Consider the following 25,588-nt stretch of genomic DNA (forward strand, 5'->3'; position numbering starts at 1 on the left):
TGCACATGCACACTGGGCAAAGATTTATATAGCAGCCAGGTGCCAATCACCTAGGAATGCCTTTGGAACCACCCATCATGGCCCAGATAGAAACAGACCTCCCCATTTCTGCGTTCTTACAGCTCTTTGCAGCAAACCCACTCCTGCCTTAGGGCGTGCTATCTTATCTCTTCACCTCCCAAATTCCATGGGCTGCCACCTTCCTTAGCACCCTGTCTCCTTCTAAAATATACTTTCAATAAATCCACTTTTTCTAAATCTCCCCAACCTGTAATTCTTTGCTGCTTTGGTGGGGAAGAACCGAGGGACAACACACAACAGCACTGTCCTCCCTCATGCCACTGGGGCGACGCGGGATTTCACATCACCCCAGGGGTAACATTATGTGTGTCAGCAGAGGGGACTCCATCCCAACTCCAGGGGCAGAATCAGAACGATTGATGGAAATCGACTAGTTTAGAATGGTCAGGTGTCCTAGGTTGAGTTCTCTAGAGCACAGCCTGAGACACGGAGGCTTGTGCCAGTGATTGACAGACTGTCCTGAGGAAATGAAAGAAGCGGGGGGAAAAGGGAAGCAAGAGTATGGTCTCATTTGAAGATTAGCCTCAATCTGAGCCCATGGGGAGCTCCAAAGCCTGAACGGCCCCACTTTGAAACGGCTCTCACCTTGAAACCAGGGGCCAACCTTTTGCCTCTCTTTCCTCCTGTCAGTTATCATTGTCTATAGGCTTGCCCAGGAGAGGCAGTGGTGGGGGTGGTGTCACCTCCATAGCAAGGTTGATCTGGTTCATCTAAAGGCAATTTTTTGCAGTTAGAGCCAGCTGTGATTCATTAGTTAACGTGTAACCGTACAAATCTTTACTTCTTTAAAATGATTTTTTCTCTTTCATCTTAATTCAAACTGGCCTTGGGCTCACTTGCATCTTTTCTTTCCCTATCCTTCTGCATACAGCATGACCACTCCCTTAAACATTAAGCCCTTAGGTCAGCATAAACAGTCTGAGGAATAAAGCCTCAAGTCTGTGGACCACAGAAACAGAGTTTTGATCAAACTAAAGATAACATCTTGCAGCCCCACACCCATAAAGGCAGAACAATCCTACCAGCATCCCTTTGAAACCAGACTGACCTACGCCATGACTGACATCAGGACCTGATGCAAGTTTGGTCAATGATATATGAGAAGTCTGCCAGGGGGTTTCCAAGAAGGAGATCCCAAAAGGATAAATAATCTTTTCTCTCATTCTGGACGTCGTTGTTTGGATTTATGCCTGGAACTGCTATACTTGCCTGGTGGCCATGAGAGAATAATCTTCAGGCAGAGCTGACACTCTGAGGCAGGGACTAGTAGTCATTCAATCTAGAAATCTGGATGGAGGGCGACCTGATGCTTTCCAGGCTATCTCAACAGAAGACCTCTGTGAAATGATGGGCCAGGCCACTCTTCACAAAACACAAACTAGGCAACAATGAATGAAGGAGATCCAAAGAACAGTAGAGTGTGGAAAAAACAGGCAGATATTTTATCTCACAGGTTCCTTTTTATTATATAAGGGTAGTGGTTTGCCATCCTATGCCTTAAAAAGGAGGGTGCTTAATGTGGATGCTCCCTCTCACCCAGCTGTGTCCATTCCCTCAATCCTCCCCGCTTTTCCCTCATATAAGACTCTTAACAGTGCATCCCAGCCCCTCTTAAGAAACTTCACCCCTCTCCTAAAGAAAAGGAGATTCTGCTCCTTTCTGTCCTGTGCTCCTTCCCTGTCTCTTTCACATTCACTGTTCACATTCACATATACCTTCTTTACACATAGATGGTTCTCAACTGCAACTCTCCACCTGAGGCATACTTTTCTGATGAAGCATGCTTGGCCTGTTGGGGGCAGGCAGGGAACGGAGCAGCTGTTGGGAGTTAACAGCCCTGGGGTAGCCCTCAGCCTATGCTGGGTATTAGTTTCATGTTGTATATGCCTCTTGGTAGTTGGAATAGCGCCTTGGCACACCTGACAGACCGAGGAAGTAGTGGATCAATACCCCAGTTTTCTCACTCTCAGTAGGGACAGCTCCAAGGTGAGTTCTATACAGGACTGAGCCTCAGCTGCCCACAATAGTCATCTGCTCATTAACATACATCGTGTTGGCTTCCTTCCCTTCCCTCCCCTCCCCTCTCTTCCCGTGCTTCCTGGGATCGACGCCCAATAACAATGTGTCCTCAAAAGTTAAATCATTTGTTCTATCTTAAAAACTCAAGCAGCTCATTAAAAACAAACCAACCAACAAACAAACACTCAAGCCTATTAGGATTTGGTCAGATAACTGCCAGTAAGAATCTCCTCTGCAGTTTTTGCTGAAATCAGAGAGACGGAATAAAGTGAGTGAGAACAGGGATGAGTTCTCCAATTCCCTTCACACTTTAGTAGCTTTCACTGCTAGTATGGAGTCTCCTGTTTTGAAATTTTCATTTATCTTTTTAAAAATGAAAAACATTTTTTCAAGTCAAAGTAATATGTGTGCATAGTTAAAAAGCAGGGGTACTAAAAGGCTTATGACGGAAAATGTCAATTCCCCGCCTGACCCCTCCCTACTTCCCAGTCCCACTCCTCAGAGGTAACTACTTTCATCTAACATTTCTAGCTGTTTCTTCTGATATTACTGCCATTTAAAAAAAATTTTGTTTTTATTATGATGACGTTGGTTAACGACATCCAGTAAGTTTCAAGTGTATGATTCAACAGTAAGTCATATATATTTTGCATGTATGTTCACCACCCATATTAGATTTCTTCCTGTCACCACATATTTTACCCCTTTTTACCCCATCTACCTCCCCCACGCCATATTTTTAAATAGTATGTTTATACTGTTAAATTCTAATTTCTCAACATTGTGCATGATCTGTTTTACTTATTATTGTGGTAGATGAGCATAGAACCCCTTTCAATTCCACCCAATTTCTCCTCTCATACACTTTCACACTCCGCATATCATAATTTTTGGTCATTTCAATGTTTAATGTTTACATTTTGTGACTAAATAAGGACTCCCAGCAGAGCCGTATAGTATACTATGATTACAGATCCTTTCTTATGCAAAAATTTTTGGTTTGCTTGGAATTGTCTTATTTTTTTTTCATTAGTTTGGTTTTCTTTGTGGCTACTACTAATTCTTCTCTCGCCCTCCAATGGCTTTTAAATACATTTCTCCACAAGCCTCTCCTCCTAGGGCCCTTCATCTTCCTGTTCTGTCTTGACTGGTTGCTCTTCAAGCCTGCAGTTCAGCTGTCATCTCACATTCACCTTTGTCACTCTCCTGTGTTGAATGTCCTGTTTCTCTTAATCCCATTTGTGGCTGAGAATATTTGCCTTACACAAAAGGTAGCATTCTATACATATATACTATTTTGTCCCTTGCTTTTTTACTTAACAATATATCCTGTCCATGACTCTCTATGTTAATTCAGAGCCAACTTACTTATTCTTTTTTAATAGTTGCATAGTGCTCTACTGTGTGGGTATACTATAATTTCTTTACCCAGTCTCTTATGGGCTTTGAAGTTGTTTCCAATATTTTGTTATTGCAAATAACAATGAAAAACCTTGTGTATATATTTTTTTCCTCTTATTATTAGAGGATTATATTCAGGGTAAATTCTAGATGTGGGATTGGCAGGCCAGATGATAAGATGCCTATCTTTTTTGTTAGATATTGCCAAATTCTCCTCCATAGGGGTCACACTATTCTGTATTCCCACCAGCTAAAGAAAAACTGTTTACTCACTCCAGCAACACTTCTGACACCGAATGTGCAGGTTTTTTTCCCTTACACTAATCAAAACTCCAAATCTCCAGACACCAAATTGGTATCCTACAATTTAATTAAATTCTGACACTAACTACTCAGAGTAGTGAAGACCCCACAGATTAAGAAATCAGTCCCAAAAAACTACTCTCTACTTTAGACATCAATCACAAATGCAGACCTCCCATATTTCTGACAGACCAGCTATCAATCAGGGAGTCTCACAACCTAGTCTTCAGGTTTGATAATTTCCTAGAATGGCTCACAAAACACAAGGAAACGCTTTACTAATTCTGGTTTATTATAAAGGATACAACTCAGGAACAGCCAATGGAAACGACACATAGGGCAAGGTATGTGGGAGGAGTGTGGAGCTTCTACAACCTCTCCAGGTACACCCAGTACCTTGTGTTCACCAACACAGAAGCTCCCCAAACCCCTTTGGTTAGAATTTTTACGGAGGTTCTATTACATATGCATGACTGATTAAATCCTTGGCCATTGATTATTAATTACTCCCCAGACCTCCCCTCCCCACATACCTTGGGAGGGAGGGGGGAGGCTGAAAGTTCCCACCCTCTGGTCATATGGTTGGTTTCTCTGGAAACCAGTCCCCATCCTCCAAGAATCACCTCACTAGCATAAACTCAGGTGAGATTAAAAGGGATTTATTGTGAATTATAAAAGATGCTCCTCTCACCCCTACACTCAGGAAATTCCTAGGGCTTTAGGAGCACTGAGTCAAGAACCAGGGGCAGAAACCCTGGTTTCATATTTCTTATTATGTCACAGCAGCAAAATATGAGAGTGCTTATTTCCCATACAGCCTTGCCAATAGAGTATGTGGTCAAACCTTTGAATTTCTGCCAATCTGATGAGAAATAGCATTACAATGCAGTTTTAATTTGCATTTCTCATCTTCATGAATGAAGTTAAACATATTTTAATATATTTAAAGGCCATCATAGATATTTTTGTATGTGAGAGTAAACTATCTCCTAATGCCTTAGGGAAGACATATTTTAGAAAAAGCTACTACATTCATTAAAGGTACACACTAAACTGCTGTAACAAAGTGGCCCCCTAATACAATGGCTTAGGTAAGACAGAAGCCATTTCTTTCTCACGTAGCAGTAAGAGGTAAGCAGCCCAGAGATTTAGAATGTCTCTGCCATTTATTTATTTATTTATCTATCTATCTATCTACCTATTTATTTATTTATTATTATTATTATTACTATTTATGCCTATAGCACCTGGTCCTCCTAGATGGTCTCCCATCCAAGTACTAACCAGACCTGACCCTGCTTAGCTTCCAAGATAAGACATCGGGCTTGTTCAGGGTAGTATGGCTGTAGACCATGAACTGTGGCTCCACTGGGGCACGAGCCTATGACCTTCTGCGTGTGAAGCAGACGTGCTAACCACTACACTGTGGAACCACGTCCTCTGCCATTCTTAACATGTGGCTTCCACCTCTATGTCTAGGCCACTTGAAAGGGGGAATGTGAAGAGAGCAAGCAAGTTTTTTTCTTCTAAAGATTAGACCTAGAAAGTTGCACACCTCACTACCGCTCCCGCACCTTCCACTGGCCGAACTTGGTCACACGGCCAGTACCTGGCTGCAAAGAGGGCGATGAAATTTGATCTCTGGCTGGACTACCCTACTAAAGCTTAAGAGCGGGGTTTCCATGACTAACAGAAAGAAAGGGAGAATGGGTAGTGTGGGGTATTTCAGGGGATAATTAGAACTCTCTGTCCCAATGCCTGCATGAATCGTAATAAAGGACCTTCATTGAGTGGTTATTATGTGGACACTCTTCTAAACGCTTGGTGAAGCTTTTAATCGGCACAACTATGTCTGAGATGGGTGCTATGTTATTATAACAGAAAGGAAACAAGAAGAGAGCAGTCAATTAACTTGCCCAGAATCTCCTAGACAATAAGTGATATAGAGCCAGGACTGTCTGGTCCTAGAACCAATACTCTTAGTCACTATTACATTCTGATTCTGGGCCATATTTAGGTATTTTGAAATATATTTTGCTCTCCGGAACCAGAATTTCCTTTTCACTAACACATAAATCCATTGTACAACTTTCAGACATATCACTCTCATGCACTTTTGTAGGAATGTGTAATGTTTGGCAGTCAAAGACTGCCTTTCCCACAGCTACATTGTAGCCTTACGGACCATTTATCCAGTCACTACATGGCCTGTTTAGTGGCTGAGATGCCTGTCCTCCTGTTCTCCTCATGTGACCTCACAATAATCCCCCATTGTATAAATAACTTCATTGTGGCTCAGGTCCTTGCTACTTGAAAAAGCCCTAAACTTGCCCCTTTGTGTGTGAGGTTGGGAGTCTGACCTTTGTCTTGTGCATGTTGATGCTAATGAGAAGGTTTAAGCAGGGGAAGTGAGGAGCAGCCCCATGATTTCGAAGAATCTTTAGGTAGCAATGTGGAGGGAAGGTAGGAGGTGGGAGGGAGGATAAACAAGGAGGCCAATGCAAAACCTTAACCAAATCAGGACAGCGAGAATGAAGAGAGTTTCCTCCCTTGTTTGGCACAAGGTCCTGGCCAGAGCATTACATCCTTGTTTTTCAAATGAGAGTTTCCTCACCATCTGGCCTCACCTGCTTCTCCAGATGAGTCTTGCACTCTCCAGCTACATCACACTTTTCACTGGTCCCCCAACAAGCCTGCATTTCTATAGTATATTGCCTTTGCTCATGCGGTTCTTTCTGCCTGCCTGGAATGTCTTTCCTCCCCAGCACTGCCTGGCAAACTCTTACCCATTATTCAAGGCCCAAGTTAAATGTCATTTTCCCTGTGATGCCTTCCTCTACTGTCCCATACTTATTCTCATTCCTCCCATAGAACTCTGTACGAGCATCTATTACTGCAGTCATTGCACTGAATTCTAATCACGTTTGCAGTAGCCGTTACAAAATGGTGATCTCCTAGAGGGAGGGATGAGCTCTATTCTTTTCTGATTACTCTTTGTTCCAAGAGCATGTAAATGGTGCCTGGTATAAATGTCAATAAGTGAGTGTGGTGGAGGAGCAGATCTCAGCTTGATAGAAATGGGGACTCCCCATCTGCACATTCTGGGAGCAACCTATAGAGGGCAGTATCACACCGTGCTCGGCTACTCTAGCCTTGCTCAGTGCTTTATTTTCTACCCCAGGCAGCTCAGATAGATCACAGATGATATGATTGAGAGTTGATAGATAGATGATGATAGATGATACATGGATGGATGGATGGATGGATGGATGGATGGATGGATGGATGGATGAATGGATAGACAGACAGACAAATATAAGTAGGTAGATAGATAAGATTAGATAGATAGATAGATAGATAGATAGATAGATAGATAGATAGATAGATAGATAGAGATAGGGTGGGCATAGTCCAGCTGGGCACTGCCTATTTTAGGCACTGGAGGCACTGCTGGTCCATTCCTTAGACATAGGTTTAGGGACTAGAACGATGGATGAAATGGAAAAAGTTACTGGCTTCAAAAAGTTGTGAAATGGAAATTCATAAATATTTATATAAATGGCTTTAAAACAAAACTTCGGCCAATCAGCTGCAACTCCACTTATACATAGTTTACGTATACATTTCATTTCACGTGAGATGTGAGTTCATCTTACTATTTTTGACATGATATAGGCACTCCTAAAGTGTCAAAGGCCCTCGATGCCTTTGAAAAGGCCTTGGGAGGGAGAGAGAGGAATGGAGTGTTAGGTGGAATCCCAGACTCTGTCAGAGGGCTCAGGCCTCTGCTCATTAGCTCAGCTTTCTTCTGAGTCAGAGGCTGCAGGTCCAGTCCCCTCTCTTCCTTCTTAGGGCTCCAGAGCCCAGCCCATGAAGATAATAGTAACAAAGGCTGCCTTCAACCATCATTTCTCTTGATCTCAAGGTAACTTGGGAGAGGGATGGTATTGCATTTACTTCAGTTCCTACACTGGGGAGTTGCTGATAGGAAGAGGCTCTGTCCCCTGGGACTTCTGGCTTATGAGCAAGATGGGATGGTACACGGGGAATGGACAGGAGATAATAATAGAACTGAGTGACTCTGAATTCAAGTCAGAACCAGTTAGGGAGCCCTAACGCATTCCGTTGGGACCCAGGAAGGCTTCTGGGAAGAGGCAGCATTGTACAGGCAGTAGGTGGAACATCTTAAAAGAGCAAGAAGAGGGAGAGGAAAACTAGATGTCATGTCCTTCAAGCCTTACAGAATTCCTGAGGTATTATTGTCTCCAATTTACATATGAAAGGACTGAAGTTCAGGGAGTTAATTATACTAGTCACAAGGGCCACTTATTGAGTGCTTACTTCCAGACAGACTCTATGATGAGCATCTTACATATATTGTCTCATTTAATCCTCTCAGGAACTCTAATGAGACATAGATTTTATAGGTTCATTTTATAGATAGACCTCTTACTGAGGTCACAGAGGTTAAGCAAGTTGTTGAAAGTCAGGATTCAAGGGCCAAGGCTGGCTGACTTCAAACCGAGTGCTCTTATTAATCACTACCTCATATACTATTTTAAAGTGGCTCTTAATTAAATGGCAGAGTGCAACATTTATTGACTGTTTACAATCAATGTGTCAGACACTGTTCTAAGTGCTTTACACATTTTAATTCATCTAGCTTAGGTAGGAACTATAATTACCACTGCCATTTACAGATGGGGAAACCAAGGCCAAGAGAGGCCAAGTAACTTGCCTAAGATTGCTGTCTGGTTGCAGTCTGGGCTCTTTGCCACGATGCTCTACTAGATTGCTATGGCCAGTGACAGGCCCAGTGGGGTAGAGAATGGGAGAGAGGAATGCGGTGGCTTGTGCAGTATGTGAGGTATGTGAGGGAGATAGGATAGGAAGAACTCAGCCATAGGAGATGCTCACAGTGGTTTTCTCTGCTGTTTGCTCAGTAGGAATTCACTGCTGGTTCCTATCAAAACTACTGAGAGCATAATACTTCCCCAATGTCTTTTCCTTAAAAGGCATTTTGTTGAAGTGGTTTTTAATTAGCAAATACAGCTGCTTTGCAAATAGGGTTTCTTTTTCCCTTATGACCATGGCCACTGGTCTCCTGGAGCGTTCCTGGATGGCCAGCACAGTCCTCTAACATGAGGAACCACTTTGTTGTGAAGGATATGAGCAAGACAGGGCTGTGCAGGGGGAATGGCTGGTGTGGACATGGTCAGAGGTTGAAATGAGTCATGGAAAGTGGCTCTGGTCCCTAATATAAATCTATTTAGGGCCTTTGGGGCAAATTCTAGGTTTTCTGACGCAAAGAGAAAAAATAAGGACAAGTGTATAGAGGTAGAATGATCCCATTTGGAGAAAAAAAAAAACTGTAGGGCAGTAGAGAGCATTAATAATTAAGCACATGGGCTCAGAGGCTGTACTCTCTGAATTCAAAACCCAGCTCTTTCATTCTATGACCTTGGGTAGTTTACTCAACTTTGCTAAATCTTGTGTAAAATGGGTATGTTAATGATACCTTTAATCATTGATTGTTCACATATTGATGAGTTATTTGTTGTGGAGATTAAAATGCTTCACATAGTGCTTATGATAAAGCACTCAATGACTCTTATTTTATCCAAATTAAAATCTGGAGATATTGTATACCAGATGGAGAACAACAACGCAAAACCCTACTGTTCAGCATGTATAAACGGGGACCGAAGTCGGCTACAGGAAGAATATATTCTAACAACGAAGGATAGGAAGTCTGAGCAAATTGTAAAAGCTCCTCCTCTGTTTGCTCCCAGAAGTGGTTTTCATCTCAGGGGTGGTCGTTCCTGGAGGCCAGCCTGGAGGTGACGCCCCAGGGATGGACGGGTCTGTCTGACTTCCTAATCCATGACACTTGATAAACAAGTGCTCTGTTTGGCATTGCCTGGGGTTTACCACCAGGAGGCAGAGCACCTGCCTCGCCAAGGTGCCCGTATATAGTTGGCTGTTTCCTGGACCTAAGTGAATTTCTGTTTAAAAGCAGCACCTGGCCCCCCACCTAAATCTCCCTACTGTTTAACATAACAGTTGCTTCTCTGGGCTGAGCTGCAGCTGAGCTGCAAACACTGCCAGAAGCAAGAAAGGAAGGAAGGGAGAGGTGGGGTGGCAGGGATGGGTCCCCCATGATGGGGGATGGGCCTGGATCTGGGCCTGGATGTCACTAGGCTTCTTTAGGAAGATTTTAGCCTGGCTTGAAGGTAAGCTGGAAAGCCTGGCTACTAGCTAAGAGATATCGAGAGTCAGTTGAAAAGGAATGGTAAGTGCTGAGGAGGCCTTGGCCCAGCGGTTCTTATCTTCGGGAAAGTGTCAGAGTGTTGTCACTTATAGGGAACTTCCTGAACTATAAACTTTATTGCAGAGAGGACAGAATGGCTGGGAGAGAGGAAGTTAGCCTTAGGCTCCACACCCACCCCTCCCATTCCCCCAACAGCAGGATTTACTGTTTCCCCAACAGCGTAGTGTTACAACCTAAACCCTGGTCCAGCCCGACCTCCTGTAACTGTGCAACCTTCATCAAGCCCTCATCCTCACTAAACCTTGGCTCCATCTGTAAACGGGGTTGATGACAGCAGTTACAGTAAACACTCAATATATGTTGGATTTAAATAATAAATGATGACTCCTGGGGTCAGAGATTTGCACGGAGGGGAAGGAACAGAGAACACAGTCTGTCCCTGTTCTTGGGATTTGATTAGAGGAACAAGACAGGCATAAAATCAAAAGAATGCAATTGGAAAATGCCTTTTCTAGCCAACGGCAGGGAATAAAAAGCACAAGTATTGGAAACAATGTCTAGTTCCTATGTGCAGTACGTTTTGTCACATTTTTGCACTAGTTTTCTTTTCCCTATCTATTTGAGGTGCTGTTCAAATGAAGGTGTGTCCCCAGGGCTCCCACAAAAAGCAGCAGTTAGGAAGCGCGGGGTGGCAAGTCAGACACTTGGTCAGACGTGTTCTGTGTCCACTGGCACATACCAAGAAATAGACCGTTCAATTCCAAAAGCACAGAGGTGACTGGCAGGGGCTAGACTGTGCTGCCTGAAGACTAGGCAGGGTCATCGAATTCAACACGAGGCACCCAATTTATTCTCCCCAGTGCTTCCACAGCCTAGAACCACAAGGATCATTCTAGAATACAAATCTGATTACTTCACTCCCTTTTTAAAAAAAAAAATCTCAAAATCTCTCTATTGCCTGTAATAGGGCCAAGTCTAGAATATTGCTCAGAACAGTCTACAAAGCCTTTCCCAGACGGGCTTTAACTGTCCTTCCAGGCTCCTGTCTCACTGTGCCCACTAGGGACACCACACTCTCGTCACGTGGAGGGTGGCAATTTTCTCATCTTGACATTCTATTTTGAAGCTCCTGTTTTGTTTTGTTTTTTTTTTAACTTTTAATTTAGAGGTAATCGTAAAATCACATGCAATTGTATGAAATACCACAGAGAGAGGCTGTGCATCCTTTTTTGCAGTTTCCTCCAACATCTTGCAAAACTTTAGCATAAGATCACAACCAGGACACTGACGTTGGTACAATCCACCGATCTTATTCAGATTTCCCATTTTACTGGTTCTCATTCACATGTGTATTCAGTTCTATGAAGTTTTATCACGTGTAGCTTTGTGTCCACCAGCGCAGTGAAGATACGGTTCTATCACAAGGACCCCTCACATAGCCCTTTACACCAAACCTACCTCCCTTCTCCTTAATCATTAATCTATTCTCCATTTCTATCATTTTGAAATTCCAAGATTGTTAAATAAACACAATATATAGCGTATAATTTAATATGCTTTTCAAATTTAGCATAATTCTCTGGAGATTTCAGTCAAGCGACTTCATGTATCAGGTTTGTTGCTTTCTATTGCTGAGTACTATTTCACCCTGTGCCTTTTTACTGCATCCTCCTCAATTTTTTTCTACCTAAGAGTCACTCATATTTTAATATCAGATTCAAATCCCACCTTCCCACCCCCAGCATTTGTTATATATTATTGCAATTATTTGTTGTATGCTCAGCTCACACCTGTTCTTCTATCTCCCTCTCCCCACAACCCGACCCTCCATATCCTCATGGGATTGAGGGGTGGAGTTTAAGAGCAGCCGTGTTGGTGCAGGGGGACTGACCCTCTGGCCACAGTTGAACAAGTAGTGAGCGCTGGTTCACCCCAGCATGGCTGAGTCCCTCAGGGAATCTAGAATTGGACTAAGAGATTCCCATCCTTTCAAAATGTGTGCGTGTGTGTCAGAGTAGCTTAAAAACCCAGAGCCAGAGGCAGTAATACTTTTACAACATGTGGTCCAGGAGGCAGAGTCGGCCTAGAGCGAAAGAGAAGCATCCAGTCAGAGGCTGAGAAGGATGAGAGACGGCAAGGGAAGACATCTCTGTTACCTACAGCTCCAGTCCCCAGTGGGATTCTGAGACACTCCTATATCCTTATAAGCACCGTCCTTTCCCCACCCTTGCTCCTGTCTCTTCTGAGCTCAGATAACCTTGTTAGATGTGATTCAACTAGACTGTAGTGTCTTCCAGGACAGAAACTGGTTTCTTTTTATGAATATGCTAGTACTTTTGCTTAAAAGTCTTTTGCATTCTGGGCCGATTTCTCGGCCTTCACTTCACTTCTCCCCCTTTTAAGAGACCCTCAGGATGCCCTCCCTATTTTGTCTGCCCTTTCTATCTCTCAGCCTTTTCCAAAGCACACTCTTTTAACACACCTTATTTAACACTCAGGTCCCAGTTTGTGAGATACCTTATCTTTTTGTCCTTACATTGCTTTTGTGAGTGCCTTTCTCTTTTCCCCATCAGATTAGGAGACCCTGAAAACCTGAGACTCTCTCCCCCTGCAGTTTGAGAGTTCCCTGAGGGCAGAGAAAATGTCTTCATTAATCTTATAGTTCAAGGGAATAACTTGTCTTCTATTTTTGTAATCCTGGCCCTCTACTGGTTCTGCACACTGTGGGTGCTCAATAAATGTTGATTGACTGAGTAAATAATAGACTTAGTCCCCTGGAGTGTCATATTCTTTCCTTCCACAGCAAAAAAGTAATAACATTAGGCAGAGCAGGCTGGATCCCCTTAATATGATTACCTGGGATTTGTGGGCTGGCAACTCTTTTCCCCAAATTTATTGGGGACATTCATCTCCACAGAATAGACATTCCCAGAGACCACTAACGCTCCTGGCCAAGTGGTGGGCTACCGTTAATTGCCCTGACCCTGTTAATCACAACTGAAGCTGCTGTCTCCAGCCCAAGATAGCGGGAGAACCCAACACTGTTGTGGCAGTGGGTTGCACTGAGATAAGTGTACTCTGACCAAGTTCAACATTGAACTTGCTCTGTACCGTATCTCTACTTAAGATAGTCTACCATGAGCCAACGTATAACCTTAGCAAATTATTTTTTTAACTTTTTTTTTTTTTCACTGTTCTGTTTGGAAGTCAAGGTTGGTGCCACCTAAGTGGGTTCCTGCTGCAAGGAATTTGAGGACATCTACTTCCTCCATTTGCAGGACGTCAAGGGCTCTGGACATTGTGACAGTTTCCCTTTAAGTTACGTGGGAACCAAGAACAATGCCGTATGGACTCTTTTCTGGGTAATGTGGAAAAGCTTTTTTTAACCTTTTAAAAACATAACAACTTGAGATATAATTCACACTGCGTACAATTCACCCATTTTAAATGTATAATTCAATGGTTTTTAGTACATTCACAGAGTTGTACAATCATCTCCACAATATATTTTAGAACATATTTTTTACCCCCAAAGAACTCCACACTTATTAGTAGGCGCTTTCCGTTTCTCTTAACCCCTAACCCTAGGAAAACACTATTTCGTTTCTATAGAGTATTTGCCTATTCTGGGCATTTCATATAAATGGAATAATACAATATGTGGTCTTTGTGTCTGGCTTCTTTTACTTAGTATGTTTTCAATGTTCATCCATGTCGTGACATATATCACTACTTCATTCCTTTTTATTGCCAAATAATCTCATTGTTCAGAAATACCATATTTACCTATTCATCAATTGATGAATATTTAGGTTGTTTCCCTGTCACTGCAAGGTGACAGGGGCAAAAGGGTGGTTAATTCATCAACAAGTTATTTTGTTTCAACTTATTCACCTATAAAACTATAAATGACATTCTAAAGCATTATATGCATGTAATGATATAATTTTTATATTTATATGAGATCAACTAAAGAGAGTACTGTGGCTAGTGTTTGACTTCCCTGAGCATATATAGCCTGTTGTTGGTTAACTTAGGAAAATTAAGTGAGTGTCTCTTTGGGTTTGATCGCTATGTTAAGTCCATTTTGATTTTTTCCTAGGTAATGTACTGCATCTCTTAGCCCCAGCCTCTCCTGTCATTAACATTTGTTGCTAGGACACCAGGTTAGAGCATGCTTAGCTCAATATAATCGTCTGCCAATGTAGAAAATCACTCGAATCATAGGAGAATGATATTTAGGCATTAAGGCCATTTAATTTCATCCCAATTTTTAGCAAGAATGGAGAAAAGGGTTGAAGCTACAGGTATTCTTAGGGGACTAAATTTACCAAATATCTTGTCAACTCTTCCTTTTCTGATTTTAGGTTAGATTTCCTCCACCACGCACACTTGCATGTGCCAAGGTGACTTTTTCCCACTGCCTCTCAAGTAAGTGTGCTAAGGTAATACAAAATCATTTTAACATTAGACCAAGAGAACAATGAATTAGGAAGGAAAACTTGTTGCCATAGTTAAATACAAAGACCCTAAAATCTAATTTAGATATTAATACTACTTTGCTCCCATACTTTCTGCTATGTTTTCTGCAGGTATTTTACAGCTATAAAATGTGTGGATGTGAGAGGTGTAGAGGGAAAAGGCTGGGGTGAGGAGTGGATTATACAAGAATGATTGTTTCCTTTACCACTAGTAGCTGCCTGGAGAATAATTTCCCTTTCAAAGCTTTGGTAAGAGCTGCTGGGAATAATGAACAGTGGTTAAAGCTGCTTTGTTTTACATCCAGCAAAAAGGATCATTAACACCTCGACTTTTTTTTTTTTTTTTTTAACCAAGCCTGTTGACAATCACAGAAACCCGCAAGGTGACAGGGGCAAAAGGGTGGTTAATTCATCAGAAAATGGTATACACTGATTTATGTGCACCACTACTCCTTTCCATTCATGTGTTTAATTAAGAGCTGACTAGTACAAAATAAATGAAATTGCAATTCTTCCCTGGAACTATCAGGGGAGCAACAGAAAGTTTGCAGGGAGGAAGGGTATCTGCTGGAAAAACTGCATTACTATCTCCCCATTATATTTCTATTCTAGGGTAATTTTAATGATACATCTGATTCTTATGAGGCAAGAGGCTTATGAGTCTGAGAGACATCTTATTGAAATGATGATAAAGGAGGAGTGGTAGTATAGTTTCATTTTCATTTTATCAAAGGAGAAATAAAGGCAAAGTGCTGTGACCAGGACAATACAGTTAGTGTAAGGCATAACTCCAATCACGTCAGGGAAAACCCCAGAAGGAATGCAGCTATAGCAGCCTCAGCTTTACCCACGACGTCATGTTTCACATCACTCAAAAGTTTTTTGTAGAAGTGCTTATAGTGACCAGCTGGTTGGCTGCCTGGGAGTCATTTCCATTTGTTCAGTCCTTGAGAGGAGAGAAAATGGAACTGCTTTCTTATAGTTCAATTAGGCAAATCTAGATGGAGAGAACTGAACTTGGTTCACAAAAGGTGCCAAAATCCACTCTGCCCCCTTTCAAAAACTGCATGGAAAATTACAGCAAGAAGTCTCAAACTAGTGCTTCATCACCTCCCTCTTCACCTCAAGATAACTGCCAGGACACTAGTCTGCTGACTAGTTACAGCACGTGGAGAGAAATCATTGATGGGGTCCACACTTCCCACATCCTTTTGATTAAACTTTTCCCATAAGCTTAAAAAGACCACAAACTCAAGGTTTATTTTAAATTATCAAAGTCCCTGAAACAGAGGACTAGTTTATTTTTAGTATTAAAGAGATTAACATTAATTTTCATTATTCTGACCTATCCATATTCAAACTCAGTGCTTGGAAAGTTGCAAACTCATACAGTTTCTAACTACTCCTACTAATCATGAAGAAAGGCTTAACAACAAATAAAAGTTATGTGCACAGGAAAAATCAAAAAGGAGAAAATGTCAATCATAGGTATCCAGAAAGAAGGCTTTCTGTGATTGAAATAAATTCTTCATGTCCATGGTTAAGGAATAAGATGCTTCTATTGGGAGCTGAGAAATCAAGATAAGAAGCCTTTGGTATCCAAAATGGATGCCTGAGTTCTCTGCCATGCCATTTTTGGCTAGTCTACTACAATCAGTTGGAGAAAGAGGCCTGAGGAAGAGGAGGAAGAAATTCTCGACCTCTGGTCAATCTCCAGCCTCAGGGTTAACACTGAGGAATGAGTATAAAACACACTCAAGGCCTGATCTTGAGTGGTCGTGGGACAACTTGGAAAAATAATCACTTAGTATTTGGGTCAAGCCTGTTGTGAACGGCCAGGTCAGTTCCATCCCAGAGACCTTGTACTAGAGATTCTTGCAAGAATGGGCATCGTAGGCAAGAGGTGGACAGTTACGTGCTTTAAAAAGTGGTAACGCACATGGATGGAAGTAACAACCCTTAATAGTATTTTTCAGATAATCCACATGACTCTACCTTTAGGGCAGCAGGACTGAGTAAATCCTTAATAATTTTAGGTTAGGCAGGATCTTGGGTTATAACTCATAGTAGAAGCCATAGGTTGTACTCTATAAAATCTATGTACAGTATATAGATCCAAGAGGCGAGGACACTTAAAAAGTGTGGCAGAACACATGGTCTTCAAAGATTTGCTTTTCTTTTGCTGAGAAGCTTTTGTCACAAATGGGACAATTCAAATAAAGGGTTTGAATGTGCTGCTGTTCCAAGGTGTGATCGAAAATGTCATCAGTGATGTCTGATTTGCAGGTGGGGCACTTCTTGAGAGGGAGCTGGGAGGAAGAACAAAGGGGTCAGTAAAAAAGTGAGACCATGTCTGTCTTACTTTTCACTACATCCACAGCACTTAGCACGATGCTTGGCACATGGTAGGTGCTCAAAATATAGATGAATGAATAAGTTCACATTTGGAGGTACTCACTAGGGATTTCTCTAACCCCAGGATCAAAAGGACCTAATATTAGTCAAATAGCTTGTTTGGCTAGCTGCCTAGTTCACATCTCTTTCCTAGTCTTGCTACCAAACTTAGCTCACAGTGGAGATGTATCTTGAGCAGAATGCTGATGGATGAACTGTGATTTCTTCTCCACCCCCCACCCCCCGCCCCAACAGGCTCGCTCAGCTTTGGGCACTGAACAAATTGATCCAGCTGTTTTCTGGAATTATCAAAATGAACCAGTTTCCTTATGAGCAGGAAGGGAAATTTTCTTAAGGATCTGATGTGCTCAATCTCGTGACTCAAAACACTTACCAGGCTGGGGGCAGAACTTTCTTGGATACCTGAGGATAATAAAAAAGATTTCATTCGATGAAAAAACATCATCCCTATATTCCCCAACTATGTTGCAGCAGCAGTTTTCTGTAAATCCCATTGTTCCCTTTCTTCCCACTGCCTCTACCTCTCATATAAACCAATACTTCTGATAGAAGGGATCTAGGTCAATGATGAGAGAAAAAAGGAAAAAATAATGAAGTGTTATTTTCAACAGCCATGTATACATCATATAATCAGAAACAACAATAAACCTATTTTCAGTATGTGGAAAATGAGATTTTAATAAAAACAGTAAAAATCTAACGAGGAAACAGTGTGAGAATAGATTTTAAGACTGAATCTGTGCAGTTATTTTTCAAACAAAATTCTTAAAAATATTTTTAAAGAAAAATAAAACTTTAAAAGAAAAAGAAAACTTGTACTGCCTGTTGCAAAGATCTCATTGTGACTCTTGAAGGAATACGACTGTTTTAAACTGTCCAAAAAAGCAAATGAGGTCTCATATCGCTTTTGGAGACAAAAGAGGAAAGTTCCCTGTTTAGCAAGGACATCTGATCCCCAGTCTCTGAGTGACAAGAGTGGTTGTCATCTCCATTTCCAGCCCTCCAAACCACCCGGGGGTCTCTGTGGAACACACACCTGCTACCCTTGGTCAGGCCATCGGGTGGCTAGTGTCACTGCCCATTCCTGGGCAGCATTACACCCTCTTGTGCTTCCATTTCTAAACCTTAATTAGCTTCCTCAGCTTTGTATGTGTATATCTTCCACTCAGAGACATTTCTCTGATTTATATATTTGGAATATAGCCACGGGACTCAATTTGTGTCTGCTGCCTCTAGGCGAATGATTTGATTTGCGTCTTCTGGATTCAGATTTATTTCTCAATTAACACTTCTCGCCTGGCAATCTTTCTATTGGGTCCTCAGCTTCTGCCCAGAATGTCTTAACAATGAGGCTGGTCTTAATTAGCATTTCAGACACAAAAAAATTTAGTGGGGGCAAGAGATGCAGGCAGGGCCTTTCAGCTTGAACGGCAAAGTCGTCTTACCAGAATATGGGTTTCCATAGACAAGTCCTGGGTTTTGTCCTGCACCTCCTTGATCTGAAGTAGGTATTTGGTATGGCAAAGAGTCCAGACCCATGTAACTCATCAATCTGCTGTTCTCTCTCTTCAAAAGCTAAAGATAGAATATTTATAGAGACATGGTGAAAGACAAAAACAAAGAAGGATCCCAAGGAGCTGGCAGGGGGATGCCCATTACAGGTTGTTCTCAGTTAACAATGTGGTACTGAAGAAGCCCAGGAAATGATAAACCATGATTTTTCAAAAGGGGAAGTAGAAGCCTCCATACTCCAAAGACCTGAGTTCTTAATATTTGAATTTAAACACATACTGAATTTTTTTAGATTAATTCAAAAAAGAATGTTGAATCTCTAAATACATACCAGCTCAAAGGGGTACAAAAGTTATGTGGATATATGAGGGTGGCAGGAGCTATATTAAGACTAAAACTGTTACACATTGAGAGTAAAATGCTTCTTTAAGTCTCCTTCCTAGAACAATTTTCTTACACAATGTGACTATTCATCTGATACAATTTTTCCTTCTTCATGTTTTATTTCATCAAATGGGTAGACCAACAGAGAGAGTAAGAGGGTGGAAAGAATAGAGGAAGGGAGGAAATGAGAGAGAACAAGAAAGAATAAGCTACAATGGGGGACAGACAGAATTAAAGTTCTTAGAAAAAAGAAAATTAGTAAACTGCCCCTTAGCATCTTAAGAGGGCTTTAGTATAGTTCTTGACAAAGATTCCTAATATCAGATCTTTGCCTTCTTGTAAGTTGTGTGTGCTCACCCTCCCCACCCATGCCCAGCCCCATCAGACTGTCCCATGAAAACAGGGATTTCAAAGTCAAAGTACACTTATCTAGATCAAGAGGTTGAGAATGACATGGCAAGAAACAGATAACAGATGCCTTCTGTAATACTGAAACACACCGGCATAAATAAAACCAAAAGCAGAAATGATCACTTGGAGGCACAGCCCAGGATGGTTACAGAGAGGGTGGCGATGGAGAACTGTTAGAGGCACAGCCAGAATGCATGGACACCTGCTCTTTGATGCTTGGTAAGAGCATGACAGTGACTTCAAGTGCAACCACTTCATTTGCTGCCATCATCCTCAATTATAATAACAACTCGTGCTTAACACACAGCAGAAAATAAATACTAGTTGTATGAATGAATGAACTGATGAACGAATGAATGAATGAATGCATAGCATTTATTAGGGTCCTACCACGGGTCCAGTACTGGTACAGACCACCACTTCTGCTCCTGGTTTGGCAGCAGAGAAAAAGGAAAAAGTTGTGCTAAAGGAAAGGGGTTCCTCAGCTAGCATAACTGACGGAGGATATTATCCTCCAAAGACAAAACTTACAAGAGTGGTGAAGTTAAAACCAAAAATAGTAACTTAGATCTTCATCGAGGCTGTTCCTTTCAAGTTTACTACTGCCATGGCAAACGAGTTTGTTATTGAACAAAGAGAGGGTTTTGTGGGAGATCAGGAAACCAGATTAAGTTTACTCTGTTTAGAAGCAACTATCTTCGCCCACTGTCCCAGATGGGGCTCTTTCATTTAACTTTTTACTTTGTCACCACATCTCTGGGTCACTCTGCTCTTCCCCTTAAAACCTTGGAGTTTTCTACCCTTTTACACACTTACATCGTTTTCTCTTTCCATTCTCTCTTTCTCTCTCTGCAGAACACTGCATATAATCTTGTTTTCACTCAGTCTTTTTGACAAGTCAAAGTTCTGGTCCTGTCAAAAATTTAAAAAAAAAAAAAAAAATGAGGATTAGGATCGCATATGGTAACCAGGATCCAAGGTGGGAGAGAACAAGGAGATCGCAGAGGCTCTAGCTTTCCAAGGTGGGGGGACTGAGGTGGGGAAGAAGGGACGTGGGGTGGGGGTGGGGGAGTGCTTCTATGGAGGGGATGCTAACTAACAAAAAAGGGACTTAAAATGCCTAATGGCCTGGGCTGGCATTGAGATGTTGGTTTCTCTTGGTTTAGCTGGGAGTATAAGTGACCAAAGAGAGAAAAAGTAAGCTTGGAGAAAACCTCAAGACCGATTTGTCGGAATTAGGAATAAATGAAGCCTTGCTGAACCCCACCTAACCATGGACACAATCATCTTTGTCTTGAATAAACATCTCCATCAACACTTAGGGTTACCTTAGCATGACTTCCTCCCGGAGTAAGGACAGGCACCTGGACTCAAGTTACACTGAGGAAGAAGGAACCCTGGAAGGCATTTCCCCAAGGCTACCAGGAACCCGGACAGGGGTCTTGGGCTTCCCAGTATGATGGGCTGACCTGACTAGTTTCATGGACCCAAACCTAGGCATGCTTCAACACTTCCCATCTCCTACCTATAAACATGCGCAGACCTCACAAAAACACTTTAAGCTAATCCTATTAGTTGTGTTTTTTTTTTTTTCCAAGATTTTTTATTTGAATGCTGGTGCCCAAACTGCTGTGCGCTTCTAGCCGACCCTGAGGTAGTAATGCGAGAGGGGCTACCCGATGACAGTGCTGACTGCAGGCTCCTGGCTCCCCATCCCCATTGGCTCCTGCTGGCTCTTCAGGTCCTGCTTCACTTCCTCAAAAGGCAGAAATAAGAAAGGGCTATCTGAGTCTGCACAGAAACCTGTCAGTAGTTACCAAAGCCTTCCCTGAGACCCATGGCTGAGTTGGCCCTCTATTTCCGGGGATTTCAAGGCTTGTTTCTGGCCACACACTCTATCCCTCCTCTTTTTAGCAGAAATATAAATTTCTCTCCTTAACAAGAGTGTAGAATCCTCTGGGCCTGGTCTAAGAACCACAAACCTTCACACCCCTTGCTTCCTGGGCCCCTTTATCTCTGTCACCTACCAGTGCAGCAGCCCTGAGTTGCCTGATCTGTTTGTGGAGTCGTTGACACTCTTTGTACTTCTCTAAGAAACAGGCTTTCCCGGCCTCTACCTTTGCCTTTAGGTGTTCCACCTCTTGTACTAACTGCTCCTCCACTGCTGTTTTCTTGTTCTTAGGCTCCTAAAGTACAAGACACATAGTCCTCATAGTTAGGGGCCTTCTAGATGCATGAGGAATAAAGAATTGCTATCGGACGGCTGGAGAGGGAGCCCCTGGGTCTTGAAAAATACTTCATGAAAACCAAGGAAACCCATACCTGCCACAAGAAGGTTCAAACCTTTGAATGGCTATAATTTAAAACAGTAATTTCTGTGCCACATTAGAGGTCACAAATTCAAATATGCCTATAGGGAGGGGCCAGGCAAGCAATGTAATTACAGGAAGGAGCCGAATGAAGGAGCTGAACGGTGAAGACTGCAGCCCAGTGGAGAACATGTGGCCCATCTAAAGGGTGCAGCAGGCATAGCACGCACAGCAGCTTCTTAGCTCCAGAGATTGCTACAGTGCAGGAATGTGGGCTCAATGTTTCCAGATCCTCGAATTTGTCAAGAGAAGCTGGAATGCAATTTTTTATGGCAAATATTCTCATTTTTAAGTGTTGATAATTAATTCAATTAAAAAAAAAAACAAAACACTATGTAGGCCAAATAAAACATTTCTGTGGGCTAAAATTAATCTGTGAGCTGTTGATTTTCAATCTGTTTTACTCTTTATTATATCAGGCTAAAATGACAGTATATAGTAGGTACTCAATAACTGACTGAATAATGAGTAAATGAATGAATGGTGCACTTATGATACCAGTTACAATTCTAATAGTTGGATATCCGCTAGACATCAGGATTTCTCATGCTCTCACATCAGCTCAGAAAATGGGGCGTCTGGGCACCTGTCATCACTATGAGGCCTCTTTTCCAATAATATATTACTAATAATAGGAAATTCTTAGTCAATTATGCTTTGACTTGCTGTAATTTTTTTCTTTTTTCTCCCTCTTTAATTCCACGCGCCCCGCCCCACTCCACTTCCACCTCTGACCTATGGATGATGCTGTTTCCCCTTAAGAACTGGATCTCTGAAGGAGTGGCGTCTCCTCCTACCCACTCATGGTGTGTACCTGGGGCCTGGTGCCCCCGGGGTATGTTCCATGGCTCCACCCAGGGCGTGAACCCAGGACCTTCTATGTGTAAAGCAGATGTGCTAACCACTACACTATGGAGCCACCTGTAATATTTTCTAATCGTAGAGCTCAGCTTTATAATTATTAATTTGCCTGCCTGCATGATAACTCTTTAAGAAGGGGATAGGAGTTATTCTGTGTGATTCCTAGCCCAAGGCTCTATTTCCTACAACCTGTCATGAAGTTTAAGTTCCAATATTCTTTTATCACCCATCATACATTAGAAATGCCCACCTCTCCTAAACATTTGTAACTAGCAGATTCTCTGTATTTTTGGGTAGAGTACAAAATGTCCAGAGGTAAGTGCTACTCTATCCTGTCTTGTGTCTCCTTTCCATCACCTAAAAATAGATCCTATCCCCTCCTTTCTGCAGGCTCCCACCCACACAGTCACCCAAAGGCAGACATGCCGTTAACTCCTGCTGTTTCTTGGTTGCAGTAGCTTCTTTCTGCTTCAACTCCTCCACTGTCTGCTTGAGCTTCATCTGTTGCTCCCTCTGCACAAAAACAGATTTCATTACCACTGCTGGAAAAATACAGACACATTTGTGCATACACAGAAATACAAACACATGCACGCACTGGGGAAGGGCCGGCTGAGTTAACAAACAAGCAGGATGCAGAAAAGAAGCAAGTCTTCACCTAATAGTTTCTGAGAAAAGTCATAAGATCCCTCATTTCAGATGGCTTCCTCTAAGACCCTTTCCAGAGCCAGTAATATCCAGGGATATGATAAAGAAAGAACAATGTATATATTATTTTATAAATGCCTAAAAATGTTATTTTCTTTCATGACTCTACCTGTTCAGTTAAACTGAGGAAGAGTGTGCCATTTTCTTTTTTCAGATGCGCCAACTGCTCTGTCTTATCTTGTTCTCCCTGAATAAGCTTTTCCATTTCTTTCTCTTGAGTTGACAGCTGGGCCTAAGGCAAAAATAGTGAATATGACCAAGATATAAAAGAAGGAAAACTAACCAGGAACAATGCTTTAATGTATATTGACATAAAGAGATGTGTGTTCCCTAGCAACTCCAACTACTAAATATCCCTTAAAACTTCTTCACTTTTCAGCCTTATATTATAACCTAAGAATCTAAGACTTGACTGAGTAAAATTCGACAAATCATTCTTTAAAGCCCTTCTTTAAGGCACAGCTTCCCAAAAAGAGAACAGTTGTGCTCTCTGCTTTACATTCCAGGTTTTTGAGTAAGAATTGCTTGAAAAGATTTTGTAGCTAAAAGAAAGAAGTTTGAAAACCATTGGTATAGATGACAGTTATCCATTGGAGCTCATGATAAATATAAACTGAATAAATTATTCAGTTCCTTGTAAACTGTGACCATAAAAAAAGAGGGGACGGGGAGGGATCAAGAATAGAAAACACATACTCTGAAACTTTAGCCTGATGCTTTGAAAGGTACACCATTAGGCACTCATTACAATGAAATGCATCTTTCTGGGCCATCAGAGAGGAGTGGTGGCAAGGCTAAGAAACATACTTGGGCAAAGGTTTGGCATCACCCACCTGAAGCTGATCCACTCTGACTCCCATCTTCTCATTTTCTAAGGCTATCTTCTGGTTTTGTTCTTTCAGTCTGAGGAGGTGGAGATGAGATGACTATGTGAAACATATGCTGATGCCAGGCTGGCTTCCCCAGGCCTTCAATGATTAAAGGCTGCCTTGGCCTTAAGCCTGAAGAGTTCTTTTAAAATCCACTAGTCTCATCTTGGCTTCCTGACAGCAAAGTGCAAGTATTTAATACTTAACATTAATATCTGAATCCACGTCATTTCTCCTCACCATTCTGATATTGATTCTCTAACCTAGAATCAAAGAGCTCATGATTCAAAGGGGAGAATCACACCTATCACTGTCATAATAGGAAGACAGTTTTCTAACAAATTCTAGAATGCTAAGGGAGTTTATAATACAGCAGTTCCTCCCATCCAAGAATCGCACTCACCGAAGCAGCTCAGTTTCCCAACTGTCCTTCTGCTCTTTTACTTTCTGCTCCAACTTCTTGTTGACGCTCTTTAGGGTTTCTAGCTCCTCCTACAGATTGAAATTCCAAAGGGACAAACCATTTCTAAGAGTTTTAGAATCTCAGGCAGCCAACAGATATTAACTGAGCACGTATTATACGTCAGGCATAGCACGATACACAGTGAATGAAATAATCCAAGTAAAGGAATTCCACATTGAAATGTTCTTAATATGTCATTTCCATTTAAAAAACACATCTACCTTAATTTCTCTTCCACTAGAGCATATATTTGCCCATTAATTCTTAAACAAACATTTAATAAGTGCCTATTCTACACGAGACACTGTTCTGGCACTGCAGAGACAGCAGTGGATAAAACAACGTTGCTTTTCTCCTAGAAAAGTTCTGTCCAATAAATTCAGAAAGCCACATATGTAATCTAAAAATGTTACTAGCCACATTAAAAAAAGTAAAAAGAAACATGAAATTAATTTTGCCAATAGTATACTTAACCAGGTATGTATAAAATGTCATTTCAATATGTAAACACTAAAAAAGTTTTACATTTTTTAATACCGAGTCTTCAAAATCTGGCATACATTTTATGCTTACAGCATATCACAATACATCACATTTCACAGATGGCTAGTGGCAACCATACTGGTTCTAAACATTAGGTTTTTTTTCTCAATTCCATTCTGCACTTCTGAAGCCAACCTTGTATGTCAATAATAACTCCCTGCTTTTAGTTCCAAGATTTAAATAAGTTTAAAAAATCATTTCTTTTAAGAAAATCATTTAAAAAAATTATAGTAAAATATATATAACATAAAATTTACCATCTTACCCATTTTTAAGCATATAGTTCAGTGGCATTAAGTACATTCATATTGTTGCACAACCATCACCACATTCATCCACAGAACTCTTTTCATGTTGCAGAACTGAAGCTCAGTACCAATTAAATACCGGACCCCTATTTCTCCCTCCCCCCAGCCCCTAGCAACCACCATTCTACGTTCTGTTTCTGTTAAGTTGACTACTTTAGGTACCTCATAAGTGGAATCATATGGTATCTG

The 25,588-nt window shown here is 41.6% G+C and overlaps 1 protein-coding gene and 1 pseudogene across 7 annotated transcripts in view; both read right to left on the minus strand.

Annotated features, from left to right (window-relative positions):
- Positions 1-5,039: 5,039 nt before the first annotated feature.
- LOC111732741 lies at positions 5,040-5,155 on the minus strand (annotated as a pseudogene).
- A 10,658-nt stretch (positions 5,156-15,813) lies between these two features.
- CALCOCO2 (calcium binding and coiled-coil domain 2) overlaps positions 15,814-25,588 on the minus strand; it is a 22,885-nt gene continuing 13,110 nt past the window's right edge. For 2 of the 7 annotated variants that reach the window (XM_011382651.2, XM_023524673.1), the window contains exons 6-13: positions 24,489-24,577; positions 24,050-24,119; positions 23,326-23,448; positions 22,935-23,021; positions 20,095-20,190; positions 18,417-18,546; positions 17,345-17,373; positions 16,155-16,865 (exon numbers count right to left, since the gene is read on the minus strand). In XM_011382651.2, coding sequence (XP_011380953.1) covers positions 16,689-16,865; positions 17,345-17,373; positions 18,417-18,546; positions 20,095-20,190; positions 22,935-23,021; positions 23,326-23,448; positions 24,050-24,119; positions 24,489-24,577 — 801 coding nt within the window. In that variant the 3' untranslated portion in view covers positions 16,155-16,688. Of the gene's footprint in view, positions 16,866-17,344; positions 17,374-18,416; positions 18,547-20,094; positions 20,191-20,817; positions 21,035-21,305; positions 21,465-22,934; positions 23,022-23,325; positions 23,449-24,049; positions 24,120-24,488; positions 24,578-25,588 lie in introns of those variants that run through there. The other 5 variants (XM_023524670.1, XM_023524671.1, XM_023524672.1 and 2 more) reach the window with 5 other exon arrangements.

This window comes from Pteropus vampyrus, unplaced genomic scaffold (genome assembly GCF_000151845.1).
Source record: "Pteropus vampyrus isolate Shadow unplaced genomic scaffold, Pvam_2.0 Scaffold486, whole genome shotgun sequence".
Taxonomy (NCBI): domain Eukaryota; kingdom Metazoa; phylum Chordata; class Mammalia; order Chiroptera; family Pteropodidae; genus Pteropus; species Pteropus vampyrus.